This window comes from Aptenodytes forsteri, unplaced genomic scaffold (genome assembly GCF_000699145.1).
Source record: "Aptenodytes forsteri isolate BGI_AS27 unplaced genomic scaffold, ASM69914v1 Scaffold518, whole genome shotgun sequence".
NCBI classification, from domain to species: Eukaryota; Metazoa; Chordata; class Aves; order Sphenisciformes; family Spheniscidae; genus Aptenodytes; species Aptenodytes forsteri.
In genome coordinates this window covers 144,184-160,681 of record NW_008795773.1, presented here as the reverse complement: position 1 = coordinate 160,681, position 16,498 = coordinate 144,184, and the positions used below count along the sequence as shown (strand labels likewise).

The 16,498-nt window shown below is 47.5% G+C and overlaps 1 protein-coding gene across 1 annotated transcript in view; it reads left to right on the top strand.

The window, feature by feature from the left end:
- Positions 1–3,384: 3,384 nt before the first annotated feature.
- LOC103902544 (discoidin domain-containing receptor 2) overlaps positions 3,385–16,498 on the top strand; it is a 46,507-nt gene continuing 33,393 nt past the window's right edge. The window contains exons 1-2 of the mRNA XM_009283604.1: positions 3,385–3,468; positions 15,448–15,585. Of these exons, the coding sequence (XP_009281879.1) occupies positions 15,522–15,585 (64 nt within the window). The 5' untranslated portion in view covers positions 3,385–3,468; positions 15,448–15,521. The remainder of the gene's footprint in view (positions 3,469–15,447; positions 15,586–16,498) is intronic.

Sequence of the window (16,498 nt, the reverse complement as noted above, 5' to 3'; positions counted from 1 at the left end):
GTTCAAGGCCGTCCGTCTGTCTTTAGCTGTTTGTCTAGTTGTCTTCACCTTAGCATCGACATGCTCATTGGTGTTTGTTCATTTATTTCTCCCAGTGCCACCTGATCATGCAGAGGCTCTGGGACAGCAAAAGGCAACTCCCTGATTTCAGTGCAAACAGCTCACCAGTTCATCACCCATGAATTTCAAGTTTCTGCTTTGCTGCTCAGCGCAGCAGGTTATTTTTAAGCACTGGAAGAAAAAAAACCCCTGTGTTTAAGCCCATTGAAACACTTTCAAGGCATTATTTTCTATTTTGTGATACCACCTCTTATCTTTTCTTAGAATGCTTTTGAAATACTTCTGGGATTCACAATACTGTATAGATGCCTTAAAAACAGCCAAATTGTCCTGCATCAGGATAATCAAACTTTTGTGTCTAAATTTGTGTATGGAATTTAGTATCTGCTAATGGGTCTTCATCTAATTGGTCTGATCTTTTCCGAAGCCAAACACAATCTGTTGGAGAAACTATAAAAATGCCAGCCCTGGCCTGAGCTGGTTCTGCTCCCTTGCTGTTTGGAAACCTGCTCACGCTGCAGAAAGCTGTTCTGTGCAAAACCAAAACAGGGTCTGTTGATGTTATTTCTAGTCCTTTGAGAAGATGACTTACTGGTCACATGTGCTGCTATGAGGTCATTAGGAAGTCTCTCAAATACACAATTTGAGAACCGATGATGCTATTGCAGAAGTATGCTCCCTCTGCGATGTGAGATGCAAAACTCTGAAGTACTTTAGTTTGTAATAGCTCTGAGTGGGATCTGTTATTGTGCATATTTGGGCTCATTCCAGTGAAAAAAGGACTGTTTTCTGCTTTGCTTTATCCCTAGATTGATTAGTGAATGTATACCGTGGGATCAAGTTACATTTCAGAGGGCATCCAGCAGAGCGCCTATTTCTGTGTTGAAGTGCTGAAGGCAACAGTGAGTCTAACTGCAAGATCAGCAGTTTTCTAGCAGTGCTTTGTGCCTCCACGGCACCATCCTTCCCCAGGGAAAGGAGCTCCTCAAATCCATTTGCAAGTTGGGCCATTGCTCTTCCCTGTGCCGTGGGGGAATGGGAAGCTTTCCCTAGACCCTTCTGTGACATTGTGTCACTATTGCTTCTGTGACATGCATCTGCTTTGATGCTTTTATTGATGTTCCTCCTGGACTCCCTGTTCCTGGGTGTCCAGCGGTACCTTCTGCCACAAACTGCCCTGTGTCCTCCAAAGGGAATCCTTTTGATCCCAGCTTACCCTAGAGGCCTGTGATCCAGCTTGGTCCCCATGCATCACTATGTTGACAGGGCAGGCATCCTTATTTTGGCAGGGGAGTGCCTTCTAAGTGTGTTAGCTGAATCAGTACCACCCTCTTGGAGTAGGGCTTCCCAAGCAGAGAGAGGTCTCCTGTCTTTCCACCTCCGCCCTACTGCTGGTCATGTGTTTCTGTCCCAAACCGTATATGAGCCTTAGGGATTGTCCCATCCCTCTGAGCTGATTAACACACTCAAACATGGAAAAATTACCCAAAGGGGGGAGAAAAGTAAATAGTTTCTGTTCTCGGTACAGAGGTGGATTGTGTGGCTGAGATGGGGTAAGGAGGCAGGGAGGAAGATGGGAGCAAGGTGGCATCTGACTGCACGTATGACCATGTCTTACAGCTCACAGCTGTATTTTCCAGTTGGGGCTTAGTGTGGGCACAGTGTGGTTCATGTCCGCTTCCTTTTTTTCTTTTGAATACCCAAAATACCTGCTGCTTCTGTTGACGCTTTGCTGTGATTCCTGCTTGAGGCTTGGTGTGACATATGGGAGTCTGAAGAATGGGCTGAATTGCTGCCGTCTCAGCCTCCTGCTGTGGAGTCCCTGAGTGTTACTCCTGTACAACACCGGCATCCACTTCCCTCCCCGGCACTGCTGTCGCTCCCCTGTCAGGGTGTCTGAACAGGACATCGCAGCCTGTCCCTTGTCGAGCAGCTTCCTTGCAGGAGGCAGGCCAGCACCTGCGTTTCCCAATGGGCAAGTCAGCAAAGTACTTCTGCTCTTCAGTCTCCCTCTGCTGTCGTGGTCCCTGCTGCTGGGCCCCTAACTGGGTCCTTATACCAGTGACTGCAGGTGACGTTCCTCTCAAATCCCAGTGGCCTTGTCACCCAGGCGAGTATGGCCCCAGCCTGTCGCAGGCTGCCACACTCCAGGGCTCTCCAACGGCCACAGCAGTAGCTTTGCAGCAGAGCCTGGTTGTGAGCAGGGGCGGCAGCCGGTGCTGGAGGTGGAAGGGCTTTGTAGCCAAAGAGCAGTTTTGCAGCCCTGTGGCAGTGCCCTGCGGTGGTGCCTTAGTGGCATGTGTGGGTGGTCTCCCCAGGGTGCCCACAGCCTGCTGGCCCCTGTGGCCACGTCAGTGGCTCCTGTTGCTCCATCTGCTGCGGTCCTGCTTGTCCTGCCACCATGGAGCCTTGGCAATATCACCTGCCTGTGAGGTTCCCACTGTCACCTTTGGTAATTATCTCCCCCCCAAGTGCCACATTCTGGTATTGAGTTTTGTATTTTCCCTCTATTTCTATATTTTTAAGTGAAAAGGAAATGAATGTGATGTCGCGCAGCTGTCTGACAGCTGCAGTAGTGAACTTCACTCCTGTGGGACCCCAACCCAAGGAAGGCAAACAGGGGCTAGCTGTTGCGATAAACGTGCGTTGAGCCCCGGTGTCACTGCTGGTCTCTCCCTCATCCAGGAAAGACTTTGGAAGTCCAAATGACTGAGAAGTGCCCTGCACTGCTCTTCAGTTGCAATAATCCTGTCGGCTGGTATTGCTTAATAAATGACTAGTTCTGTCTTTGCTTTTTACCTTTCCCTCATGGATGACACAGGCTGGTGAAGAATGAACGCGAGGAGCATGGCGTGGTGATGCCCTTGACGGGATTTCTCCCGCGAGCACAGGCAGCCGTGTTAAACAAGAAGGTGCAAGCTGGCTCTGTGGTGCTGTGCCGGGGCCTGGCTTGCTCCTGGGACTACACGGGCCCTGCTTCCTGAGCAGGAGAGCTGCTTTATGTTGTGGTTTTACTAAATGAATTCAAAGCTTGGCCTTCGTCCAGGCGAAGTCTGGGCCAAGTGCCAGCGGAGCAGCCCCTAGGGAGAGCACTGGAGCAAGGAGGGGCCAACAGCAGGGAAGAGCGGAGGAATCCAAGAAGGCAGATTTGCCTAGAAAACAGCTCTGTTTCCATCTGCTCGGTCAGGAGTTGCTATAGGAACTGGGATGATAGAGGCAGGGCCATCTCCTGGGCCTGTCTGTGTGTGTGGAGGGAGGGAGGAGGGAGGAGTTACTCAAGTTTGAACATATCATGTGTGCTGGTGGAAAGTTGCAAGGAATGTCGAAACTACAGCCTGGCTCAACCTATGGAGTTCAAAAGAGACATGGCAGTTGTTCCCTGTGCTCAGCAGGCTGCGGGCAAGGCAGGTAGGGTCCTTCCAGCTTAACTCGGCTCTTAGCTTGCGATCAGCTCTCCCCCTCTGCGCGTTCCTGTCATTGGCTAAAGCACAAACGCCTTTGGAGACTTGCTGGAAATGGAGGGGGGTTTGTAGAAGTGGCAGTGCTGGGAGGTGAAGGCTTTCCTCCCTGGGCTGGTAGGGAGATGGTGGCTCTTTGCGCCCTGTTTTTCCTCCCGCAGCTGCGGGAGGGTTCACAGATCATGGGTATTCCCGCAGCGTTGCATGTCTGGGGCCCTCTGGGACCCGTGGGATCTTTTGTTGGGTAGAAATGTGAAGCTGGATGGTGTCGTTCTCCCAGACAGAAGTGGTTTCTGGGGCTTTCGGGAAAGCCCATGGTGTTTGAGCTCTCAATCAGACACGCTTGCCTGAAACGTTTCAGGGCTGGGGCTGAGTCAGATGTGCAAAAACTGGGGCTGGCAGCGAGTCACTTGTGGATGGTGGGAAAGTGGGGGACACATGCTCCTGGCCTCCGAGCCCCGGCAGCTCCTGCCCTGTGTGAATTTTGTGCCTGCGCGTTGCCTGCGTTTGCTCACCTCTTCTCCTGAGGAGATGCAGACCTCCTTTTCCCCTCTTGATGCACCTACTGCAATTTTTGTCACTGTGTCAAACTTTCTCAGACTCACATTTAGCCTAAAACGCAGGAGTATTAATATGCAGGAAGCTACTCCTGAGAATCCTTGTTGTTAGGGTTAACCATGGGGCTCTCCAGTGGCAGCCCTTCCAGATAAAATCTGATTATTTCCCCAGTAAACCCATTTTTTCAGGTGCTGAGAACTTTCCAAAATAGCCATGTTTCCACCGGAGCATTCCAGGGTCGCTCACTGCTCCGCAGGTATTTATTTAATAGGTTTGGCTGAAATTTCATCTGCCCTTTTTGTGTCACAGAGGATAATCTCTGCTAAAAAACCAAAAAAGGTGGGTAGTGTTGTTTCTCTCTTTGAGAAGCTGCACAATAAGCTGCGGAAAACTGAAATGTGATCTCTATACACAGACGCAAAGCTTGCCAAACTGGATTAGATCACAGCCCACCTACTCAGGCACCCATCTTATCTCAGGCAGCTGCTTGGCACATTGCACATGAAAACCCAAGAGCTTGAATGCAGACAAATGCAGAATAACCTGCCTGAGTAGGAGATAACTTTCTGGTCGCATTAATTACTGGTTTGCTTATGCCTGGCTGGATGAAAATTTATATCCAGTGTACTCTTTCTTTTACTCTGCTAATGGAATCGCAGATGTTCTTATTATGTAGATCCACTTCCAATATTTTATTGAATTACTCCCACGTTGCTCTGTGGCAATATGTCCCAGAGGCTTAATGCGCGTGGTATGCCGTGCAATTTCATTTCCTCAGTTTTAATTTGTTGTTTTTTAATTTCAGTTCATTTTCAATATGGAAAAGAGGTAAATGGGATCCTTTTTTGGTCTAGGCGTCATTATTTTACATATTTCTTTTTTTCCCCTCATCTATGCTGTTTCTCTTCTCGTTGCCTCAAACAATCCCAGGATTTTCCTACAGCTACCTGCCTTCTGTGTAATTGCTAAATCTTATTACTTCTCTGTGTGCTCCTGTTTTCTGGTCTGTCTTGAGAAAATTTGATCAGAATCGGCCATTCTGGCTTTCCGTAGCTGTGAAATGCTGCTAGAGCTTTTTCAGCGTTCTTATCTTTTCCTTTGTTTATAAGCAAAACATTTGGTTTGATTCTTGAAATACATTGTGGTAAGCAAAGATCTCCTCTAAACTGTCTATAGTCATGCTGGGTATTTTGCTGGAATATTTAGTTAATTGAAATTTCATCTCTGTATATGAGAAGTTAAATTTTATCTTGTAGAGTTGTACTAGTAAATAGTAAACCCAGCAGAACATGGTTAGACCTGCCTGGAAGTCCTCACTGGAGTCTCCAGGCTTATGCAGCAATTTCAGCTGATCCATAAGTGTTGCCACTCACTGCTCCCATCTTTGCCAGGCATTACATAAATTAAACTTTAAGACCACTTTGTGTAGAAAACAAAGTTTGCTCAAGCAGAATGTAACAGCTGTGTGTACCCAGATACTGCTTTCTCAGTTGTGTGCCCTGATGCATGTTCTGCTCAGCCTCTGAAGAAATGATACCCACTGAGGACACAACCTGCCTTGTCCCCTCTGGTTCAGGCCAGTGTGCTGTGGGAGGGCAGTAACACTTTCCACTTGCTGCATTTTGGTACTTGGAGTTATTTCGTTCTGTGGAATGTAATAAGTGATAATTTTTGCTTCTTTCTGATATTGGAAAAGCCTCCTCCAGTTTGGTATCTTTTTGTAGATGCATGGCATGGCTTTTCACACTTACAAACATCTTTTTGGTAAGGTTACAGCAGACCAGTAGTGCTCCTTGAGCTAAGGGCAAGGTCCATGTTTCACTGACAGGTGCACTGAATTCTCGTTTTATGAATATGAAGAGACATTTAACAAAACTCATAAAACATAGCTTTTGGTAGTATCAGCATTTCTGCAGTAGTTTGATGGAAACTAGATTGCCAGCTAAATTAGTAGATGTTCCAAAATAGTGTTTCTGGTTTGATTTTCACTGAACCATCTCTTAGAGTTTGGCTTCCACCCTTGCAAAAACCAGGAGCTTCTCAGCTTGGTGCTGGGTACTACATGCTGCTGTACATGACTTTGTTTGTTTCCCTTCTGGTTTTGCAAAGAGTCTGTCCCAGTAATCATGTTTTATCTTTTAAAAAGAATCCCCTAAGAACAATTTGCAAAAAAAAGTTGTAGATAAGTTTCTATTACTGTAAACTAGGTATTCTGGAAGGTAGGCAATTCATTAGGAAAGCTAAAGATGACTGAAAAAGCATGGCAAATGTATCTCAGGGCAGTGAGAAGTATTTTAATATCTGTATAACAAAATAAATTTCATCAATGGTGTTTATATTGTTGGGAAAGGTTAAAAAACCCAACTGATTGCTAATAACGGTAATGAGAAGTAAAACGTTTCCTGTGTTTGGGGAGAAGCTGGATGATGTACTCTCCTTTATGAGGATATCAAAGTACCTTCCGTTGCACTGGTCGTGAGGGAGGGTGTTAAATGCAAGATAACATTTTAAAGTCTTTGAAACTTGAGCAAGATTGGAACCTGTTTGTTTAAAACAAATTGGCAAAGCAGCTTTCTGAATCCTGGCTGCTGATGTGTAATAAATCTGGGAAGACCGAAGGAGTTCCAGAGGTTTGGGAAAACATAAATGTTGTGGCAATGTTTTAAAATAGTGGGAGCAGGTAACCAACAGGCAGTTGAGACTAACCTCCATCCAGAGCGAGATCTGGGGAAGCTGGTGCATTAGTAAATCAACCTCAAATTAAAGAAAGTGATCCATGTGCTCTGATGGAAAGCAGATCACGTCCAAAAAGTCTTCAGATTGTGGTTTTTAATGAGATTCCTGTACTGGTTGCCAAAAGTAACTGCGTTGACATCATATACCTGGATCCCGACTAAGTTCCCTGCTGTTGACCAAATGCTGCTGCTTCCAGGAGGCAGAAGATGCTCTGCTTTGGGAGCAGGAGTGTGTCGGGTCCCCAGGGCAGCTCCTGGGCAGAGTGATGAAGGCAGGTCCCTCTTGCCCTGGGCAGGGTCTGGTCTCTGGCATATCCTTCATGCTCTACTAGGGTACCTCACCACTGCTGGTAGCTGGTGGGCTCTGAGCTGAGAAACACCCTCCTGAGCAGTTTTGGTAGTTATCTGGTCTTTATTTGCTGTTAATGTAACCAGTCCCTGTCCTCTCACTGTGCTAAGGTGGCAGTATCTCAGTTTCCATTTCGCCGATCAGTACTATGTTGAATAAGTTGATTTATAAAGTGCCACCTGATACCTCTCAAAAATAGTTAGCAGTGGGAATGTGATCCACGCAGTCCCTAAACAGAGGGCCATGGAGTAGTGCTCCAGCCATGCTCTGGTGTCAGTATGGGACAAACTCACAGTTATTCCCTAGTTTGCCCAGGAAGAAGACGGTGGTGGGAGTCATAGCAAAATCCGACCAGAGCTGTCCCACTGCCTGTACGGAGCCTCTGTCTCACGAGTGGTGACTTGGGAGAAAATACTAAGTAACTTAGTACTGAAATTTGGCTTCACTGAGGAGGTGGTTGGAGCCAGGGTGGTTTAGTTGGGACAAGACAAGGCTTTGGGATACCTAAGAACAGATTATCAAGAAGGCAGAAACAGGCTCTTTACTAAGGTGCGTGGCAGGGAGGGTTGACAGTGATTGTCGACTGAAATAACAGGAGGTTCTGCCTTGGCATAAGGAGGGGTGAAGTTTTCCCTCTGTGGACAGTCAAGCAGTGGAAGAAGTTGTCCAGAGAGGTGGGGGAGCCTCCATCCTCAGAGATTTTTAAGACCCAGCTGGACAAAGTCCTGTGCAGGCTGCTCTGAAATTGGTGCTAACCCTGCTTTGAGCAGGAGGTGGGATTAGATGCTCTCCTGAGGATCTCCTCCAGCCCGAATAATTCTGCGACTCAGTAACCTGATCTCCTTCTGAATGCAAGTTTGAGTACAGTTAAGTAAAAGGTTATGGTGGAGCCCCTTGAGAACGGGGAGGGAGGAAGGTGGTTTAGATTGAGTGCTCTTAATACTCCATCTGTCATCTGTGTGGTTAACATGTCATATATATGGTTGCTACGTGAGACTCTCACAGTGGAAGATTGTAGGTCTTGAGGGGACTATTGCTAACTTGCACTTGATATGTTTTAAGGATAGTTTAAAAAAGAAAGTGACTTCCTCAAAAAAAAAAAAAGCTGGAGAGAGAATGCCAGTGTAAGGAATAGAGTGGAAATGTCAATGTGCCAGGTGCTCTCTGGTGCCCGTTCTGCATGGGAAGGAAGCTCTGGTAAGGGACAGCGATCACTGCTGCTTGGGCAAGGAGAAAGGAGCTAATTGTAGCTTTTCGTTTGTGCACGTCTTCTGTTCTCCTGCCACTTCTGCCCTCTCTGCATCATCTGTCATGCAGAAATAGCGGGACTAGAGCCTGGAGGCCGCTCCTTAGTTGAGGGGACCTGTATTTTGGAGGGCTTGCTGGAGTGCAGTGAGGCTCCCCCTGCCCCTGCTGCTGCATTTAGGTTTAGGGTTCCTGGGAGACGGCGTGCGTTCATGTCCCCTGTAGAGTTGCGACGTGCCTGGCCGGTCTGCTTGGGTCATGGGAAGTACCTCCAGCTTCCTCAGCTGAGATAAGCACAGAGTAACCTCGCCCTAGGGTCGGTGGGGAAGGGTAGCTATGTTTTTGGATTAGCTGAGTTAAGAAGTACCTGTTGTTAGTACAATGAATTGCATTTCCTTATCTTTGGCTTTGCCTTTCTAATGGTTTCTAATTTTGGCCTGGTTACTTTGATGGATTAAATTACATTTGTTCATTTATCCCCAAGTCTGGTTTTGTGACAAAAATGCTCTGTGCAGTTTCACAAACCGAGGACACCGCATTCCTGTGGGACTGGCCAGCAGGTAATGGGAAAATGCTGGAGGATTTGTGGGTCTCCAACTCCATTGCAAAAACCAAAACACCTCTCTCTGGGCTGTAGGTAAAGCACTCCTTCATGCTTGGGTCCATGGGCTGAACCTTCTCCCAGTGTTAAATGGCTATGTCATGGGTGACTGGAATGCTGTTTTTCTCCTAAAATCTAGCAAATGTAAGGTGTCACTTTTTTCATAACATCTGTTTAGATGTTTGGCTACAACATGGAAAACGAGGTTCAAACCCTCCTCAGCCTCAGGACAGTCCTATCACCCACCCTTCAAGAAGGTGACCACAAAGTACACCCAGACCTCGATGTTCCCGTGCTTCTGCTTCTGCACTGCCTCAGACCCAGTTCTGTGCTGTCCCTGTCCCCACCCCGTGTGCCACTCCCATATGTTGTGGTCCCTTTCTTAGCCCCATGTGTTCTTTTGTGTCTCTTGTGGTGACAGGTCTCCTAATGCCACCCCAAAGATCACGCTGGAGCCTATTCCTGTCTCATTTTTCCTATTGCTGTGTCTTAGCGCTCTCATGCATCTTGATTAACCCAACCCTTTCACCTAAAATCTGGTTGCTTTTATCTGTCCAGACATGTTGCTGCTCTGGACATCACTTTGTGGTGTCACTGTTCCTGCCCTACATCCCTCACCACATTCGTAACATTGCCATGGGTTTATGCTCTTTCTGGCCATCTCTGTTGGTGCCTATGTTGAAGAACTCCTGTTGTAGCCTCGTGCTTCATGCCAGCGTCTTGCTGGGCCTGCCCAACTCCCCTGTTACTGTCTAATATGTTGATTTTTGGTGTCCCTGTTTGCATTTGGTTTGTCCAGGTGCCACCCATGTGTCATGCAGAGACCTCTCTCCACGCTACCTGGTTGACTGAATCTAGGGATGGCTACAGAGACCATGCTCTGAGTTCACCTAAGGGAAAACTTGTTGCCGCCTTCTCGGAGAGCACCTGCACATGCGGCATGGCTGTCCTGATACTGGTCCCATCCATTCACCCTCCAGCGGCTCTGCTGGAGTGGGTGGCCATCTTCTCAGGCCAGCAGCCCTGCTCTGCTTTTTCCAATCTTAAAGCAGTTGGTTTCATTAGAAGATACTGCCTTTCCTTAAGATTGTTGCCCCCGCGTACTCTTGTGGGGGGGAGTTGCAAAGGCAGAATCTTTGTTAATGGTAAATAGGAATGTATAGGGAGGAGATGGCTGGGGCTTAAAAGCCCTCTTAAAAAACCAAAATTGATACCAGCAGCAAGAAGTATTTGAATTGTAAACTAAGCAAACCATTTTAAGAAGTGATCAGAATCCTTTCTGCTAAGCATTTTCATCAGCGAATTCTGTTTGGTCCAAACCGGGGCTGCATGGGCTGTAAGTGTGTGCTCCAGAGGAAAACTGCTGGGTTTGGGGTATCTCAGATTAATTCTTAGGCAAAAAGAAATGTTCCACCATCATTCTGGAGCCAGAAAAATGGAAATCACACTTTCCAGCCTCTGTTTCTTCAGGCTTCAGATATGGTCCCAATTAATAGCTTTGCTGTTTCCTCCTTGAATTCCTTTAGGAATGTTAGGAGATACCATCCAGTTGTCTTGACTGTTCCTGAACCTCTTCTGAGGATACTTTGATTTAGGATGGATCCTCTTGTAATACATACAGAGTGCATCATACACACAGCTATGGGTCTTGATCATGACTGTGGAGTTTCTTGCCGCAATGCTGGGCATCCATAATGGGATTCCTGCAGTAAACTCTAAGGTCCCACTCCAACGTAATGATCTGCGAAGGAACCAGTTAAAACAAATGCCTGTTTCAGTTGGGATCTAGAGAGGCTTGCAAACATGCCAGACCTCTGTAATGGATCTCTGGAGGGAGAACAGTACCTGGAGGAGCTCCAAGTCCCACCTTCTTCATGCACATCACTAAAGAATAGCTCCCTCCTGCGCCCACTGTGCCCAGTGCTTTTGCTTGCAGGCCCCATGCTGTGCTGGGGACAGTGCTGGGTCACAGCGAGCTGTTTCCCTGCAGAGGGATGGATTGGCTTTTTAGACCTGGTATCTGCTGGGTATATTGGGAAAAACTGTCCTCTTTTGCATTTCTTAGTGAGTTTTTCAGCAAGTAGATTTTTTTTTTTCCACTCTCACAATGATTGTAACAGGATTTTATTCTCCTGCAGCCAGCTGTTAGCAATTAGCAACTTGATCCATTCAGTCCTGAGAACAGAGTTTAACACTTTCTTGCCTCTGTGAGGATGTTGCTAATCCTGTTTTTGCTGGTTTTGAGCTTGTGCTGTAGTTTTGGCGCTTTCTGTGTATGTGTGGGCAGGACAGGAAGAAAGGCATGAGTACAGCAAGGGACTCTAATGCAGCTGAAAGAGCTACAAAGAAAAGTATCAAGTTGTCTACCCAGAAGAAAAATCATTAGGAAGATGATTTCCAAGCAGTTTGTACAGAGGCTTGTCTTTAGTATATTCCAGTGTGTTCTAGCACTTGGAAGTGTGCAGTTTGGGAGTCCAGTCAACTACTAGCTGAGATTTAGACTCAGCAGAAATCAACATCAGTAGTTCTTCAAACAGTGGTTTCCGGCAGCATGAGCTCCTGAGTGGAGCTGAGGCTCCTCTAAATGACGAGACAGGAGTGAAAAACACTCTTGGTGTCCTTGCTCAAGAGAACTGCTGCTGTGGAGCACTAGAAGATGAGAAATGACACTGTTTGCTCCCTGTGTGCAGCACCTCTCCTGGGACTCACAAACATCTACTTCGGTGGTCCAGGACTGGGAACCAAGTGTGGTGGGAAGAGCAAACCCAGCACAGCCTGAACCCAGCTGCTGGGGTCCCTGCATAGGGCTGAACTGCTGGAAATAGTTCATCACTGCCATGTACAAAGGTGAGAATTTGTCTTGCCAAACTGTGGCCACCTGGAAATGATGAGGCTAGTTCAGGCCAGCCATTTAGGTTCCCTTTGTCATCAGTGGAGATAGACACATCCCAGTTGGATTCATCCTGCTCATCTTGGACACTCTTTAGGCAAGGGCCAGATTCAAAGCCAGCTTTCGCAGGCACAGAGCTGCAGACAGGCGAGCTCTAAAGGAAACCTTCAGAGCTGGCTCTTCTCTCCTGGGGGCCAGGCTGGCCTCTATGGCCACATCTTCCAGTTTTGGCTTGCGGTTCCCCCAAGCCATGCTATTTTTGTGACCTGCTGAGCTCCACGTACCCATCAAGTCCTGGGAAGCCCCCAGTTCACAGGGTACTGCCTGCAGCCCGCAGGATAGGGTGTAACAGATAACTGTCTGAGCCACCCCAACCCACACCTTTCCTCCAGCGCTGGTTGCTGGCTCAGTGGCTGGAGCTGACATGGTACTTGGGCATTTCTATGTGACTTTCCTTGTGCACCCTCCACCCCGTTCCTTCTTCCCTCCTGTTATCTTTTACATTCAGATTGCTGCATTCAAGCAGTTGTGACTGGCTATGTGGCAATACAATAGGTGTGATTTAGAACATAGTGTGAGCTTTGCATAAAGCAAATAGGCACTTAAATTATGGTGTTTGGTCTGTACCTGGTCAAATGAGATAACGTTGCTGTTTGTGTTACGCAGCACATTATTATGTTGCTGTGACATTGGCGGCTGTTGTCATGACTTGCTTGCACGTCATTTTGAGAGGATGAGAGAAACTTAGCACAACTACTCTATTGTCAAAAGCCAAAATCCTTATGCTAAATTTCAAGCTTAGTACCTTTCACTTGGGGTGGTAGCTGATCCCAGCTGGGCTGTGGGCTCTGTGCTGATGGCAGGGTGGCAAAGGTGCTCCTTTGTCCCTGTGCTCCACTGCAGGTAGATGCCTGGGCATCTGCCTTCCTGCTGTTGATCCTTCTTTGCTGGACTTCTGGATCAAAAGGGAAGCCAAGGCATCTGAACACTTACAGTGATGTCTGGGGTTGCTCTCATTTCTTTTTTGCCTCCACAGGCTCTGGTCCTCACCTAGCCTAGTACGAATCACTTAGTACGACTGCTATTTCAGTGCTCTCTGGCCACCCTTTCCCTTAACCCTGGCCATGTTACAGAGGGAAATCCCAGGGTGTTTTGGCGGGTGCTAGCCTGTGTCTTTACAGATGCCTGTTTGCCAGGCTCTGTTTCTAGGCTCTGAAGGGGGTGGTGAGGGCATGGAACATATGTGTGCTCATCCTCTGCCACCTGTGGGCTCCAATACAGCTGGCAACTTTTAAACTTTCAGCTGAGAAGTCACCTGGGAGATATCTCCAAGCTGCTGTTCTCTTGCCAGGGTCTCCTCAGCAACTTGCAGCTTTTTTCAGTGGCTGGTCCAGCATGGGGACCCAGCGGAAGGATCTTCTCTAGCTCAGGCTACACCCACATAGTGCAGCTGATCTGGGCAGACACCTAGGCCATGGTCAGGGCACCCCACATACCACCAAACAGCTCTCTGCTGTGTTTCCCATAACTTCCTCCAGGAACGTAGTTAAAGCCTTAATGTTCATGACCCTTTCCTTTCTCACCTCCTGTGGGAGGACAGCCTCCTCTAGTGCTGAACTCTGCAGTTCCCTTTGCAAGTCCTGCTTTGGGAGCCACTGGGGCACCCTAGCAAATCACCTGCATAGATTAACATCCACCAGGTCTGTCTTCAAACTCTGCTGCAAAAATGTCTTTACAAAATCTCCCTCTGCATGGCTACAAGAAGCCTCTGCTCCATGGTACTTGCAGTCTGTCATGGGATGGTAGGAATTGGTGTGTTTGCATCAGAGATCACCCCCCTCCATTTCAGGGGGGAAGGATGACCTTGGATGCACACATAGCTTGAGAGTGCTTGGTCAAAACCTCTTTTCTGATTGCCAGACCCTTCTGCTGAGATATGGGCTGCCTTTTCTCTCCAGTGCTTTGCTTTTGCACACTCGCCACCCAAGATGCCCCAAAAATCACAGAACCTTGTGGTCACCCTCCTCCCAGCCTTGGCCAGGGTGCTCACACGGAGCACAAGAGGTGGCTGAAGCCGGAGGGGTCCTGGCAATTTTTAATCTTTTTTGCGTTCGCTTGCGTTGTTGCATGGCTGGGCACAGCACTGCCAGGCAGCATCCACCGATCATTAGTTTCCCCCTCCTGCATGAGCATTTGGCTCTTTTCCCAAGAAGGCCCTTAGTTGTTTTTCAGGCTCAGAGCCATCTTTTCTGATGGAATCCAGCAGGGACAATGGCCAGTAGCAAATCCTTAGGAAAGAGAATAAAAACAGGGCAAGCCTCAGTGATTCTAACCCTGATTTAGCTTCTGGGTGTCTAGCAATCTGCGGCTGGGGGATTTCCTGAGCCAAAGGTTTTACCTTCGGATTTAAGAAGCCGTGGTGTAGCTTTCTGTTGTGAATATATCCAATTGTTTTGGTATCCACGGCAACTCACGGCTGTGACTTGTACAGTTTAATTATGTTGGGTGGAAAAAAATAGCCTTTTGTTACAAATCTGAGTTAATGGCATCTGATGCTCTGTCATTCTTATATGTGTGTATGCACTGGCATAGTGATGGTCCCTTTTTTATCCTCTCTTCCTTTACTAACAAATCCTAACATTCAGTTTTGCCTTTTTACTACCACTCTGAGGATTCTTGAGCAAACACCCTCTGGTCCTGGCAACTTTTCATTTATTGATTTGTTCTGTTTTCTTTTCGCTTGACATTTCAATATGAGACAGAGCCTCTAACCTGCCTTCCTAAAGCTATCTTCCAGGATGCGAACCTCCCGAGGTTCTTTGTAGTGAATGTGGACACAAAGAATTCACATAACTTTGCTGATATGACCTTGTGTTCCTTTAGGTGTTATCATGGCTTTCCACTGAAATTGCCAGCGTTTAAGCCCTTTGCTATTTTCCTTGTTTCCAAACAGGAAATTAAGTGTGCTCGCATGTGTGAGTGCACATGCTCTTTTGGCAGCAATGTGGACATGTAGGGAGAGATTATTTTCGCCGTGTTTTAGACATTTATCTTAAGGTTGTGTGACAAGTTCCAGAGTGCCCACTTGGCTACTTGGAGTAGACAGCTGGTACAGATAGAGGTGTGCATTGGGTGGGTAAGTCCTGCTTGGGGAACCTGGATGGACTATCCAGGTTCATTGTAGATGCAGCTTCAGTCCTTGTTAATATAATAAGGAAAGTGAAGAATTGATGGGGAGAGATTACTTTGCATTGGACTTGTTTAAGTGCAGTTAAGAGAGTATGTCTGCACAGTAGTCATGGCAGCTGAGCTCCTAAAAGCTGAATTACATTAATAGCTTTAGAGATGGTATAGGTAGTCAGGCAATCATTAGTTCTTCACTAAGCCTCTGATCAGGTGATGGGTCAGAGTAGGGCTAAGGTCAAGACACTCTGGAAGGCATGGAAGATTGCCCAACTCATCACGAGGCAATGACAATATAGCAAGTCTGCAGCACAGAGAAGTCCCGTCTTTGGAGGACTCTCATATTCTCTCTTTGCTTTGTCTTTCAGAAATGTAGATGGCAGCTGCTGTCTTTGAAGGACTCGCACCCATCTGACCCTGCGCAGCGCCTCCGATTGCTACCATGATCTTCTGCATGCTACTGTTGGTCTCACTGCCTGAGCCATCTGGCACCGAAGTCAACCCTGGTAGGGAGCTGCCAGGCTGGGAGAGGACTCTAATCTCCCACCTTTCATATGTTCGTTCTCAGCCTTTCTTTGCCCTCTCATGGTGAATGCATATAAACGTAACGAATGCATGTAAACATAATCACTAACGTAGTTCCTGAATGTCCTCCTCTGGACTGAGTTGGCCAGTCTTGCTTGACAGCTGTACTGGAGTGAAACACCTCTCCTGACAGTCCCAGGAGGGCTCAGGCACATGGATATATTCCTTTCTCTGTCCACCCAGAGGGTCCGTGCTCTCAGGAGGCCTGTTTTGAGCTCTGATTATCTCTTCATCAATTTGACCATGTGGCCTGCAGAACAAACTTGGCTCTAGACTGGCTCATAGATACTGTGCTAACTGTGGAAAGTAAATTACCAGTTGGCAAAGCATAAGCTACAGCTCTCCAGCCAGCAAGAGAGGTTCTGGAGAGAGAGATGTGGAAAGAAAGGTAGAAAACCCTACCTGGCACCAAGCTAGGGTGGAGATAGGGATAGGAGCCTATGAGTCCCAGTGGAGGGCATGACCTCTTATCCTATGGCATTTGGCAAGTTATAATCATGATGAAGATGAGTAAGATAATGGTCTGCAATATATTGCAAAAATCCCCGTAATGAGGTGGTTTGAGCTGGAGACAGCCTGTGAAATAAATGAGTCTAATCCTTTTTCGGCTTGGCTGAAGGTGTGGTGAGGCAGCAGTGCTACCCTGAGGGCCTTTGTTTGCTCTGCTGGGTCTGGCTCTGTTTGTTGGAGCCCTTTGTGTCTGGCTCTGACCCTGCTCTGGCCTGTAGATCTCTGCAGAGGTTTGAGGTTGTGCTGCAACCAGCCAGAAATGAAGTGAAGCCTGGGGGGGAGCTCAGCAGGCACTCCTGTGCTCCCTGTTACACAGCCATGCCC